General features: G+C 47.2%; 1 protein-coding gene across 7 annotated transcripts in view; it reads left to right on the top strand.

The window, feature by feature from the left end:
• RDM1 (RAD52 motif containing 1) overlaps positions 1-15,039 on the top strand; it is a 589,841-nt gene that overhangs the window by 252,726 nt on the left and 322,076 nt on the right. For 2 of the 7 annotated variants that reach the window (XM_069634051.1, XM_069634050.1), the window contains exon 6: positions 12,957-13,042. The exons of the other annotated variants lie outside the window; for them this stretch is intronic. In XM_069634051.1, the coding sequence (XP_069490152.1) occupies positions 12,957-13,042 (86 nt within the window). The remainder of the gene's footprint in view (positions 1-12,956; positions 13,043-15,039) is intronic. 7 annotated transcript variants of the gene reach the window in all.

The following is a 15,039-nucleotide window of genomic DNA, read 5'->3' as shown; positions in this document are numbered from 1 at the left end:
GAGGTGAATGGACTGAACAGGGCCAGAATGCCTGGTTGCAGGCCATCACGCGACAGGTCACTGGAACAGGGTCAGACCTATGGAGAGATCAGGGTCCATTACATGTGGCCCTGAGTGAACTATATATGGCTCCTAAAGCCAAAGATGAACACAATAAGATTGCCAGGATAGCAGCATACTTGTACCTATATATGGGAGACATGCAGGATAAATGCACTGAAAGCCAAGATCTGGCAAATAGGCAACAGATGGCAGTAGAGAAGGCCCGATCTGATCTGGCCTCTTCTGAGCAGAGGCTGCAGAGGAGCCAGGAGTCAGAAAATGATAGTAGGCAATATATCATTAAAATAAAAGAGGATATGGGCATCCTACAACAGGAAAAGACAGACCAGGATACCAGATTTCTGGCCCTGCAGAAGGAGCACCAAGACAGTTTGGACTCCTTACTGCAGAACCAGAAAAAGTTGGAGCAACAGATCAATTTCAACAGGGCATGCGCGGAGCAGGTAGTCACCCTGCAAAGCCAGCTAGATAGAGAGAAAGAGGAGAGCAATAAACTGATTCTGAAAGACCTGGATACCCAGGCAGAGTTTGATGAGGAGCGCTAAAAAGCTGGTGCCTTTCAACGACAGAGGGACGACCTGGCAGCACAGATGAGGCTCTCAGTCAGGAAAGAGACACTTTAGGCCAGGAAGTCTGCCACTTAAAAAAGGAAATTGAAGAAAATCACCTGGCCCTCCAGGGGCTGGGTGACCTCCAAAAAGAAAACCAGAACTTGGTAGAGCACACCAGAAGGGTGGAAGATGCTCTGGCAAGAAAGGAGCAGGCCAGTAGGGATGGGACTCAGGAGGTAAACCTCCTGCAGCAAAGACTGGCCCAGTTCTCCAGGACCAACCAGGAAGCACAGAGGGAAAATGAGGCCCTCTGTCAACACAATGATAGGCTCCAACAACAGGTAGCGATGCAGGAGAGACTGATAGTCTAGTAAGGCCTTGACTGAGGAACTGAAAGCACAAATGCAGGCTCTTGCATTGCAACAGGGAGCAGGGGAGGATAGAGATGAGGTCCGCTGGGAAAGAGAGACTCCTGACCATAACCTCAGGAGCCCTAACACCAGGGGCCTTCATCTCTCCCAGTCCCTGGACTCTACCACCCCCATGTCCCCTGGATGGCAGGGATGGCAGATTACTATCCAGCTAAAAGTATGGGGCTCATAGGCCAGTACCACTCAGGAATGGAGGGGTGGGCATCCGGGTATGGGCACCCAAGTACAGTACAGTTCAGTGGGGAACCCCAGGAGAGTAGGCCCCTTAAGGGCATCCTGAAAACCTCTGCCCAGTTAGGTCAGTGGGGGGGGTACCCAGCAAATCCTGGCAGCAAGGAGGGATCTGAGGACTCCTCTGAGCACCACAGGAAACAGGAGACCAGGTCCCCACATTCTTCCAGCCATTCCCAGGCTCGCAGAATCCGGGAAAACCTGGAAGAACAGACAGGAACCTCTGGGAGCAGTGCCTCTGAGTCAGAAGATGAATGGACCAGGGTTACCCGAACCAAAAAGGCCAATAAGGCAAAAAGGGCCTTGCTTAAGGACCCCTTAAAGCAGATTAAGGCGATCAGGAGTGTCATCACGCCTTATCATAAGAACGCCAAGTATTCTGTTTGGGAACACTTGGAGCTCTATGAGCAAATGATGGAGACTTTTCATTTGAAGGACAGCCAAAGCTGTATTCAATATGTAAAGTGGACCTTCTCCCCGGAATACTCCAGTTTCTTTGCGGGGCTGGAGGACCAAAATCATTTAAGATGGTCCACCTATAAGGCGGCCATCTTGAAACATTTTTCCATTCATAGAAATCCTCAAGAGGCTCGCAAGGCAGCCTACAATTTGCAGTGTGGGGAGGATCAGGCCCCACAAGAGTTTGTGCAAGAACTGAAACGTGCCTTTGCGCAGACCACCAGAAGGGTGCGCACGGATAGCAGAGAATTTATTAATACGTTTTTCCATGCCTTGCCCAAATACATAATGACCCAGCTCGTGAGGGATTTTCACGAGAAAAGATCTTTAGACTGGGTCATTGAACAGGCGACCCGGATCTATGAGGTGCAGAAACCGGTAGATAGCAAAAGTAATGCCCAGAAAAACCCCAAAGTCAACAGCCCCCCTGCTGCTGCTGCTGCCAAGGTGGCAGAGGTAAAGGTCACCCCCGTTTTAGATTTGGAGATGGGGGGGGGGGGCCTAAAAACCTACCTGCACCTAATAATGCTAAGCCCAGAAGGTCCTCGGGCCAGTCACAGACAGGGAGCCAGGGAGGCAGCCCCACAAATGGGGTCCCTCGCTCTCCTGATTATGTAAGTCCCCGTTACAAGGGAAATCGACCCATCCTGGGTTATGTGTGGACTCCTCCAGCCCAAGGGGGGGGATCCAGCCAAGCACCTAACCCAGGGAACTTCCCTCCCAACTTCCCACAGGAGGGCAGAAATTCTCCAAATCCTGGGCAGAACTTTTTCCCCAGGTATCCACCCAATTTCCAACCCCAAAATCATCCATCCTTCTTTCCCCAATTCCCTGAGCCCAGACAACCTAATCCGGGAGAGGGGAGGCCAAGGGTGGAGGGGTACCCAAATCTTCCCAATCCGGGGTATTACCAGAGAAGGGACAGCTACCCTTCCCGGGACCAGCCCAGGGGAGAAAACAGGGCCCCGTATCAGCCTGAGCGGGTTTCCCAGTTAGAGCGCCAGGTTCAAAACATGGCGCGGGATCTGGGTCACATACTGAGGGCTCAGCAGAACCCTCAGATGGGCGTGCCGGCTCAAAACGCACACAACTCTGGACCTGGTGCTCCAGAACAATGACGGGGGCAGCACCCCGATAACTCACCGGTTCCCAGGGAGGAGGCACAAAGGGAAGGGGGGTGTAAAGCCTTGGAGGAAGCTTCCTTCCTCACTTGTAAACAGCCCCTGGAAACCCAGGAACCGGAAACAAAATCTCTTGCCCCTGAAAGTCTGCCTCCTAAGGAGCAGAGGGGGGGTAGGAGAAACAAAAGACCCAAACAGACTCAGTTTGAGGAGGAGGTACAGATCTTCCAATTTGAGGGAGCGGGATCCTCAGAGGATCCTGGGAAAAGGATCTTCTTCAAAGAGGGGGGAACTCCTCCCAAAGAAAAATGGGTCCCTAGGGATGCAAATCCAGACTGCGGAGAGGTGGAGACTGAGCTACCGCCGCCCACCATCTCGTCCCAGAACCAACAGCAAGAAAATCCCCTGGTTCAAACCCATCCTGGTGACTGCCTCCAAAAAGGGGGGGGGGGCGGCCCAGAACCAGAGCCAGGGGAACCCACAATGGCTCTGATCTCCAGTTGCCAAATTTTTCTTTCAGATTCCCAAGGCTCTCCACAGAATTCTGCCCAAATGTCTTCAATTGCGATGTCCACAACTAGAAAGTTAGCCCACCAGTTGTCCAAAAATGTGCATTATCTGTGCCCCCTTGAGGAGAAGGAGGGAAGATACTATGCCCCGGTACAAGTACAGGGGCAGGGTACAATTTTGGCACTGGTGGACACTGGATCTCAAGCTACCCTTCTGTCCAGAAGGGCCTTTGACGAACTGAATGCAGGAAGGGGAGAGAATTACCAAATTCCTCTCACCTCTCTTCCTGGACAACTGCAGAACTTTGACGGGAAGGAAATTCCTGTCGAGGGGGCGGCAGATTTGGACATTAAAATTGGGCGGCACAAGTTGAAACACCCGGTCATAGTTGTGACTCCAGAGGGCACCCCTTGTTTACTAGGGAATGACCTCCTGAGAAGGTTGTCACCCCTAATAGATTGTGTAAACAAGGTCCTCTGGACCCAGACTAGCCGACCAATAAAATTAAAACAGAGTGTCAACCATGTTAGTTTAAACGGCACCTGCCACATGGTTGAACAAAAATCTGACCAAGTAGAATTTCACTTCCAGAATAGCCAAATTCCAGACGTGACAGTAATAGCAGTAGGACAACAGACTGGTGATGGGGGGTCCTCTCTATTTCTGAAAATCAACCTTCCTTCCAGTCTAAAGTGGTACTCCACGCTGGAAGGAAACACTCTGAGATTCTATACTAATCCACAATCAGAAACTCCTATAGTCCAGGAAGATGTGAAATCAGCTCAGAGCCTGGCTGATATTCAGCAAATTGGAGAGCAGTTGTTCATCCCTGTTCAGTTAAATGATGGGAAGGACTCTGTTCTCGCTCGAGTGTGTGTGAACAACGGTAAGAGCTTCATCAGCGAAGCCATGTTCCGCCAACTCCAAAAAGATCCAGCCATTCCCACATTCAAACTGATAGACAAATGGGAAATGGACCTGGAAGCGCCTAATTCCAAACATCTCCTGCCAAGCAGGTGTATGCTCAAAATCGCCATTGGCAACAAGAGCATAGTCCATAATTGGGTCGTGCGAGACGTCACTGCCGCCTTTTACTTAGGCAGTGACATTCTCAATCGCTTTGCCATTAGTTTGGACCTAATAAACTTCAAAGCTTGGTCCCGATTAGCGGATAATCTCATGGGCTTTGATGATCCAGAAAAAGCATTTAGGTCAGCTCAATTGCTACCTTATGCAGTTGAAATTCAGGTTAAAGAGGAAGTCACCATCCCAGAAAGGACCCGACAATTCTCCCTGGAAGTGAAAGTTAAAAGAGGACAAGAGTTGACAAACCCTGATGCTTACATACATCTAAATGCTTCTCTCCAACAGCAAGGGTTGGGGGTAAACCCAACTCCATTAGTCAACATAGAACATGACACCATTCTAATAGAGGTGGATAACAGCGACTTAAAGAGTATTACTCTAGCCGCAGGCACCATTATTGGAATGGCGGTTGATGACCGACATTTTTCCATCGACTTAGTAAATGAACTGTTAGGACCAATCCCCAAGGACTGTTTTGACAGTGACAGTGATGACAAAACAACACCAGACAGGATTTTTACCCGGCATGGGGGGAACTTCCTGGTGTACACTTCCTGCCCCTATGGTAAGGAAGATGTGACTTGTGACTTCAGGAGGGATGAGGTGATTTTCCAGGTCCATGAGGGCTGCCTTTCCCACCTGAAGCCTCCGGTCCAAATCAGCACTCTGACCAGGGACTTCTCCACCCCGCTGGAGGAGGCCGCGGAGATAGCCAAACCAGAAGTCTTTCCAGGCTTCAGGCAGATGGTGGAAGAGAGAGTCAACCTAGCTGATGCCTGTGTGACTCTGGAACAAAAGCAAAAGTTGAAACAAGTTTTCTTGGATTTCCAAGATCTCTTTGCGGTAGACTCATATGACTGTGGTCGCACCGACATCCACACAACAACAATCCCCACGGACCCTGGCATGACTCCTGTGTTTGTGAAGCAATATCGCTTGCCTCTCGCATCAATGGAGTCCCTTACTGAAATAATTAAGAACCTTGAGTCCCGGGGAATAATCCGTCCAGTCCACAGCACCTTCAATAATCCGGTGCTGGGAATATTGAAGCCAAACGGCCAGTGGAGACTCTGTGCCGACCTCAGGGAGCTCAACAAACGGGTCCATACTTCCTGATGGCCTCTGCCCTACATTGACCAAGGGCTGGCCCAGATCCAGGGGTCACAGGTATTCACTGCAATAGACCTGACCAATGGATACTGGACTGTGCCTGTCAGTAGGGAGGACCAATACAAGCTGGCTTTTACCTTTGGGGGCCAGCAGTACACATGGACCCGGACTCCCTTCGGATACCTTAACTCCGGTAATGAGTTCAATATTTTCCTACATAAGGCCATGCCCGACCTGGGTGCGAGGGGTAACCTGGCTTATGTAGATGATGTCCTCATCAAAAGTTCATCTGTGGAGGAACACATAGCGGAGATCCGTTATGTTCTGACCCAGTTGAGGGCCGCCGGAGCAAAACTTTCCTTTCAGAAAGCACAGTGGTGTAGAACCCGTGTTAATTTCTTGGGGCATGAGATTACTCCTCAGGGTCTCTGTCCCCAGGAAAAGAAAGTGGAAGCACTTCAGAAACTGAAAGACCCCACAACTCTGCGGGAACTAAGGAGCCTCCTTGGACTGACTAATTACAGCAGAAAGTTCATTGAGGGCTACGCAGAGATCACCAGACCCCTGATTCATCTCCTGAAGGGGGGGGGTCAAGTGGGAATGGGGTCCAGAACAAGCCGAGGCAGTAAGACAACTCAAAAGAAGCCTCTCACAAGCGCCCTGCCTAGCTTACCCTGTCAGAAACAAGGAGTTCTTCCTGGAGACGGGGTTCTCTAATACATGCTTGACGGCAGTATTATACCAAAAGCATGACAAGGTCAATAAAGTAATCTCCTATGCGAGCAAAACTTTATCCTCTGTGGAGGAAAAATTCAACGATTGTGAGAAGGCACTCCTGGCAACGGTGTGGGCATTGAAGAATTACCGCCCGTTTATCCAGGGGGAACACATCATAGTGGAGACTCCACACCAGCCTCTGCAATATCTCCAAAGTGACAGAATCCGGGCCGGAAATGTGAGTAATTCCCGAATTACTTCCTGGATTCTGTCAATGCAAGGCTTTCCTGTGGAGGTCAGATATGGCCAAAACAAGAAGAGTCCCCTCGCGCAAGGTCTGGCTGACTTGCATGATTGTGCCAGAGAAAACTGTCTCGAGGACGAAAGTCTAAAAATAAAGGACAACATGGAGGCATACCTTAATTCCCCACACAAAGTCTTTGAAGAGGACAAGTGTGAGGGAATGCCCACTGTCTATGTGGATGGATGCTCTTATCATGTTGACAACAACGGGGAGAAAGAACTGGTGGCCGGCGTAGGGAATGCATGGGTGAATGAGTCCCCAGAACCCTCCGCTGGATACAAAATTGGTCCCCGAAGTAGTCAGGTGGCAGAATTGATGGCTGTGCATCAAGCCATCCTCACTGCTGTCCAGCATCAACTCCACGAACTGGTCATAATCACAGATTCGGATTATGTACGGAACCGGTTCGTGGAGCACCTGGTTAATTGGAAAACCAGAGGCATGTTATGTGCTAACAACAAACCCTTGAAACATGGGAAGTTGATCCAAAACATTGATGATCTGGTCACCTCGAAAGGAATGACCATCTATTGGAAGAAGATCAAGGGTCATTCCAAAGTAGAGGGACCAGACAAAACTGGAAATGACTTAGCTGATCAGCTGGCCAAAACCGGGGCCATCCAAGGGGGTCTAATTGAGATTGAGTCCCTGTTGGGGGAAATCCAGGTCACTGCTATTACTAGGTCCCAGACAAATGCTCACAACGACCTTCCAATTGCACAATGGAGTAAGGAGACCCCTGATGCTGATTTGATTACCGCTCAGAAGGGGGATCCAATAATTGGTAAATTTTACCAACACATTGAGGACCCTGAGAACTTTCCCCTGACGGATACCGATTACACTGGGAAAGAGGACCTAAGGGTGTTGATGAAATGTCCAAAAATGTTCCGAATCCAAGACAGTTTGCTGGTAAGGAAATCCAAAGCTGGCCACGATCAGTGGGTGGTTCCTACCTCATTCCGAAGCCTGATGTTAAGTCACGCCCATGATGCGGCCACCGCCGGTCATAGGGGGTTTCACACAACATTGGAAATCTTAAGAGAGGTTGCATACTGGCCACACATGGGGCAGGACCTCGACCAATACTTGAAGGGGTGCCTTGTGTGTGCACAATTTCAGCCATCATCCCTCACGCACCGCGCGCCTCTCCAAAAGCGGGGGATGACACTGCCATGGTCAGATTTACAAATCGACTTTGTAGGCCCTGTGATTCGCTCTGCTAGGGGGAATAAGTACATGTTGACTGTGACATGCTTGTTTACCAAGTGGGTGGAATGTCTCCCAGCCCCAAACTGCAAGGCAGAAACGGCAGCTGCCCTGATGATTAACCACATCTTTTCCCGTTTTGGTCTACCTCAAAGGATTGAGTCAGACAGAGGTAGCCACTTCACCAGTGAAGTAATGACAGATGTGGGAGATACTGGGGGTCAAGAGAAAGCTACACATTGCTTACAGGCCAGCTTCTTCTGGGGCAGTGAAACGCTACAACCGGACAATTGTGAGCATTTAAAAAAAGTTTGTGGCAGATTCTGGGCCAAGTTGGGATATCCGATTACCTCTGGTCCTAATGGCCATCAGATCTACCCCTTCATCTGCAACCAAAATGTCACCATTTGAGTTGATGACTGGGCGCAAGATGGTGCTTCCGCAGCATTTGCTCTATAGGACCCAAGAGCAGACCCTAATAAATGCCTCCACAACTCACGAGTATGTGGAGAATTTAAGGAAACACCTTCAACATGCTTTTGCTTATGCTCAGCGGAATCTAGAAAGATCAGCTGATAGCATGAAGACCCATTATGACCTGAAAACTTCCAGGAAGGAATATCAGGTGGGGGACCGGGTCTATCTATACAACTTCCAAAGAAACCAGGCAAAACAGCGGAAATTTTTGCCTACATGGAAGGGACCCTTTGAGATTATAGACAAAATCTCCCCTGTGGCCTACAAAATCCACATCCCCAAAGGTCCTTTGGCAGCGGGGGAAGACAAGTGGGTCCACATAAACCAGTTGAAATGTTGCCATCCCAGGCACACTCTGCAACAACTGGAGGAATCCTCTGGAATCCTAGCGGGTACTGTCTCAGACTAATTCAGTTCCAATCATAAAACATACCACATCTAGTCTCTAAAATATTGTGATTTGCATGAAACTGTCTCTTAGTTATCCTTTCTTTTTTAAAATAAGAATGTAATGTTAGGTTATTGTGAAATGTATATGCTGCCCCACTATCTCAACGGTGGGGGAAAAATGTCTATGGATAGGTATTGCCGCTCTTCCTTTGTCGTCCTAGGAGAAGGAAAACCTGGAGACGGGACAAGGAGGAAGATCCGGAGACCGGGAGCAGAGACGCGACGGGCCCAGAGTACCTCCCAATATTCCCATCAGGACCGGCGAGGAGAACCGATCGATCCGACCGGATGGAGAAAAAGATGCTGAACTGTGCCATCTATTGGAAGAAGATGAGGAAACATCCCAGGTCTTGCGAGTCCCATTAGTGAAATAGAATGGCCATCGCAAGAGGGGGGCTTGTGGGATGTTTTTATCCACGCATCCAAGCCCTACCTCAAAACTGTGCAGTACTGACATGGAAAACATCATGATGGCCAGAGCTTCCCAGAAAATGCACAGGGAAATGCATGAAGAATAGGCTGCCACTCATTTTTGCCGATGTTATGGGCACAGAAGGACACTGCCTAAAACCACCATTGGACTACCCACACAGTAGTCTGAAACCATTGGGAATGGCAATGCTGATTGCCAAAAGCAAACCCATAACTGTGGAGAATTCATTTTCCTAAATCCCAAAAAGGGGTGCAGTACCAGTACTCACCACTATCAGAAAGCCGGCGTTTTAAAACCACCAGATTTTACTTTTTTGTAGAAAACTGAATAAATTAACCCAAAACATGCCAAAGAAAGACTTACTGAGAGGTGGATCCAATGTAAAGTTATATTCTGAAGTGACTTGAAGGTTTATAACAAGACTGGCTGAGCTGTGGATTTCAGCAGTTTAAGTAAATTTGGACTGAAAGACACTAAAAATCTAAATGTTTAAAAGAAATGAGTGACCTATTTCTGAGTGTCACATAGGTTGCAATTGTTTAAATGTCATAGTTTTGAACTTAGAATCAGCATTCTAGCTGCATATGTAAAAAATTGTCTTGACTTAAACTGGGGAACAAAAAGTGACATTTTATCTGAAACCTGGCTTAAGGAACTGAATTCTGCCCACCAGCCACCCCCATCAGGAGTGAAACTTGAGTCACAGCTGTGTTCCCAGGCCTATCTGCCTTTTGCTGGCCACACTAAGGATATGCCATCTCTCTGATAATTGAATTAAGGGGAGCCCCCACAGAATACAGGAGCTCTGAACAAAGCCCTGTCCTGACTCAGGCAAATGTTTTATTGGCGGCAGTCGTAAATGGAGCTTCCTCCTGGAAGTAAAGGGGAGGGGCACTGCCTGTGAGAGCAAGCTGGCTTGGCAGAACTGGAAAAACCAGAAATTCAACCTTGTGCTGGGGGAAACCACACCCCTTTGGGGCCAGAACATAACTCTAAAAAGATGAATAACTCCTAGAGCGGACATGTGAAAATTTTATAAATGATACCATAATTCTTGTGATTTTTCTGCCCACATTTTAAGAGGTTTTTAGAACCGGTGGTATGTTCAGGGGAGTTTTAGCGGAAAAGAGGATATTACTCAAAATGTGTGCATGTGAAAAATCTGACACTTCATCAACTAATGTCCATACTCCTTGCGCACATGTGTGTAAATTTGGGTTAATGTCCGGTATTGCAAACCAGTTAAAAAGTGCAAAATATTGCCATTTCTGAATGCAAGCTCTCAGGAAGAGCAGAGTTTGGACAGGGTATACCTCCTGTAATGCATGATGGGTGCATATGATTTTAAAACAATATGTACCTCTGCAAATATGTATTTGGTTCAAATCTAGATTTGTGTGCAAGTTAACAGGAGGAGTGGACTTTCTGCAGGCTGTAAAATGACATCACTCTGACACAACTTAGCTCCCCCAATCAGGGGAGAAATGAAAGCTTGGCCAATGATAAGTGGAGAGGGGTAGGGTCTAGTGATGCTGCACACACACCCATTTTGAAAACACATAAAAGCAGACAGACAGGACAGATAGGGACCTTCAAATCCATTTGCAGCTGGAAGCTCTGCCGGAAAATCCATACTTTACCTCCCTCAACCTTCAGAGAGCAGACATAGAGACTTCAAATCTATCAAATATCCAGAACCAGAAACCTAGACCAGACCAGCAGAGCAGAGCTGATCCAGACCACTGTTAGCAGAACCAGAGAGAGCTGACCCAGATCACTGTGAAGTGCAGAGACCAGAGTCCAGTCTAAAACCTGACCAGATCCGTGGCAAGGCCCATTTAACTCAAGAATATAGTGTGAGTACCTAGAAAACTGTGCAGAACCAATCTCTTAGTTAAAATAATATAATCCAAGCTATTTTTTATCTAAGTAGAACTGCCTCCTAACTGTCACCTGTCATTTGTAAAGCTGTCACTTGTCATTTTCTAGTTGCAAACTGCACTTGTCTTTTTGAACTTTAAAATTTCAAATCTGAAAAACGACCTTTATTTAATCGCTCATATCTCCGTGACCGTTTGTGCTAGAGACTTGCAGTAACTTTCATCTGGAAGCTGAGATCCTGGGCTGTCCTAGGACCCCAAAACGATAGTGATAGTCCTTGTAGTTCCTCTGTAATCGCGCTCGGCGCATTCGCAAATTTAGCCGCGATTTGACATTTTACCGCGATTTGCAAATTTCTTCACGTGTAAGAATCTGCTGCTGCTTGCCTTCCATTTGCCAGAAATTCGTTTAACCTGCTAGTTACTCCTAGATACTTGCTAAAGTGAGCCTGGACTAATATTGACTTGATTTCACTCACCCTGAACCTCCTAGAGGGAATTAAAAGCATTTTGGCATATTTTTTTCTTCATTTCCAGCACATTTAAAAGCATTTGGGCCTGTGTTTTCAACTTCTGTAGTCTAAGTTGCTGGGGTGAACTGAATCACATTTGATTGCATTTCTGAGAACTGTGTGCCTTCCTTCCATTTCCTTGCATTGCATAAAAGGGGGGGGGGGGTGAATTGTCCAAGAAAGTGATTACATTGTCTTTTGCTGAAATCCTATCAAGTTATTTTCTGTACTGCATTTCATTCCACATTGCATCCATTGGAAACCATAAAAGTATTGTTGCTATCTTATCCATCCTATAACCACTCATTAGTGATTATAAAGAAGTGTGCTAGTGCCAGATTCTCCGTTGTTAATCTTTATCTAATCAGATTAAGTGTGATATTCAATTATTAATTATTAAAAAGTGTGATAGATATATATTGCTTTACTTCTCAAATAAACCTTTTAACTTGCAAAACAGAACTACTTCTTGGCTCAGTGGGGTCAGGGGGATTCTGAGAGAGGGGTGTTATATAGGGGTAGTCATCCAGAACGCATGAACTGGACATAAAGATATATCAATAAGGGTTTTCATTCAGTATTATAGACTAGGCGTTGACTTAGCTGTAGTGTTGAATTGAATCCTCTTACAAGGTGCACACAATAAGCACAGGTGGAGTCAATACAGACTGGCAAGCACAAAAGGAGCACATCCCACCCCCTTCCCACACACAGTTACACTCCACAACACCACTAGCAATGCTGGGACAGCAGCACCTGATTGCAGTGGAAGTGCCACAACAACTACAAGAAGTACAACAACAGGCAGCACAGAGGAGACGCAGGAGAAGGAGGGCAAGGCAGGGCCAGCATGCCCCACCAGTACAGCCAGTGCCACCACGCAGGCACCCCCAATTCCACGCATCTGTGCCAGTCCATTCAACCTAAACGCTGACCAGATCCACACCCTGTCCCCCCTGGACCGGGACACCATCACCACCATTGTGGAAATGATACATGACGACGTAGTCGGCCTCGTTGAAACATGCACCGCCATCCCAACCCTACTGAAGGTAGTGTCTGTGCTCCCTGGCCGCAGGCACCTACCAACACAGTCGGGCAACTGCATGGCATTTCACAACCATTACCCTCACTTACGCTGAACCAAGTGCCTGATTCCCTCCTCAAGCACACAGACAAACACATTTCCTTACCACGGTCTGCCCAGGAGATCTCAAACACCAAAGTTGGTTTCCATTCACTGGCCGGCATATCTGGTTGCATTGGCGCCATTGACTGCACCCATGTTGAATTTGTGGTTCCACATGCCATGGAGGTAGCTTACCGCAACTGTAGCTATACCACTCAATCAACATGCAAATGGTATGTGACTCGAACTACATCATCACACAATGTTGTGCCCTATTCCCCAGATCAACCCATGATTCAATGGTCCTGCGGAACTTCACGATTCAACGCTACATGGAGCGACATGCAGGGCAGAGATCCTGGCTACTCGGTGAGTTGCATGTTAGGCTCATGGAAATGTGATGTGGGTAGGTGATTGAGGCATACATGCCTACTTCACCTGGCGGAGATGGGGGGGGGGGAGAGATGCATACTTCACCTAGCTGCGGGTGCCAAAGTAAATGGAGCAAGCTCATACCCCAAAAGCAGCCCAGACTGGACTTGACACCTGACCACATAATGTAATATGTAAGCAGCCCTACCATGCGAATGAAGCATTGTACCAACCATCCCACAGACCTCTGCATGTGCACTGTATGAAATCGGACCGCATCTCCCTCAACAAAATGCAGCTACAAGCAACGACTATAGCCAATACACACCACAAAACACCATGAACTGAAAGGCCAGTCCCCATCACTGCGCATACAGGAGTCACATGAGGGTCAAATACAAAAATACACCACTACACTGACACAGATGCCCAACTACATTGCATGACACCATTTGTTGTGCGTAGTGATAGCATCATGAGGCTGACATCACCATTGCCAGGATGAAAGCATACAAATTAGTGGACATCTGCAAGATCACAGAAATAACCGGCGTGGACTAACACAGTGCATGTGCACTCACAAGTAACTGGACCCCCCCAGCGCACACTAGTCGATGGCATGCAAAACAGTCCGTATGAGGAATACACATAGCACTCACATCGTGTGACTCCATCCATGCATGGAAATGGGCTTGAGATGAAGAAACAAATGCATGCCATGGTCTCACTCAGTAAGGTTAAACATGATGAGTTAACTTACACATACATTGTTGCCCACATGCAGGTGATGCAGGCTATCCTTTGAAGCGGTGTCTCCTTACCCCAGTCCGGAACCCACAGAACAGGCTAGAGGAGGACTATAATCGTGGCCATACACGAATCCGTGTGGGTTTTGAGCAGACATTTGCCCTCTGGAAGGCACGGTATCGCAGCCTCAGCAGGTCTGGTGGGCAATGTTCCCTCTTAATATTTTTCTCTATGTGCGCAACTGGTTTGCTGTTGTGCGCACATTATTTTCCATGTGCGCAACTGACTAATGAGGTAAGCCACTTTGTGACCATGCGTATTTAGTGAGCTACTGTCGCAGAAGAGAGTTTGGAAAGGAATTTCCTCTTCCCAGCCACTGAAATTCTTGACAAATCTTGCAATACGTTTCCCAAACACAAAGGCTAAAATAAAATGTCATATGTGATTAAACAGAAAACTCATCAACCAGTCCAAGTCTTCAACATCTGCCACAGTACCTTGCAAATGTTTTATGCCACTGGAAAATAACTAATAAGTACTACAAAACACAAATATATGTGGCTGTCAAGAAATTGACAGAATACATTTGCCAATGAATTAATGGCAATTAAAAGCAATGTGACAAAAAACATACTGATAGGAGTTCAAGTGCCACTTTAATGAAGTAATTCAAGGGCCAGGAGAACATGCTTCTAATAAAGTGTGTACGGATGATTATTGCATCAGAATAACTGCACCTCAGAATATGATAAAACATTCCTGTGCCCTTGCTTACTATCCACATTACGTGTCCTCTGGGTATTGATAAAACCAGCCTTACAGCTAAGAGACATATACACCATCCATTTTTGCTCCCTAAAAAACAAAATGTGCCCAACAAAAACGAGAAACCATGAAAATGTTGCTTCGACCCACAACATTCCACTGATCTTTTTTCGAATTAGTGACCAGTAGAACAGTGGCATAGGAAGGACCTCTAATAATATTACCGCCTGATCTCAACCGGAATTCTAAGGGGAAGAACATCTTTTATCAAGCAGTATACCTATTGGCAAAGCAAATTACTTTTTCTGAAAAATCGTTTGATTCAAAGTAGGGAGCAAAATCTGATTAGATACCTGCTTATACCCCTGACGTAGGAAGGTAAATGACAGGGCACATAATAAAGTCTATAGTTTTGCACATCCTTCCACACCACAGCCTAGATAAAATTAAATAAGTGCCTTACTGAGGTTTATTATGGAGCC

Source organism: Ambystoma mexicanum, chromosome 13 (assembly GCF_040938575.1).
Source record: "Ambystoma mexicanum isolate Mex_15411 chromosome 13, UKY_AmexF1_1, whole genome shotgun sequence".
NCBI lineage: Eukaryota > Metazoa > Chordata > Amphibia > Caudata > Ambystomatidae > Ambystoma > Ambystoma mexicanum.
Note: the sequence above shows the minus strand (reverse complement) of the source record. Positions and strands in the feature narration are given on the sequence as shown.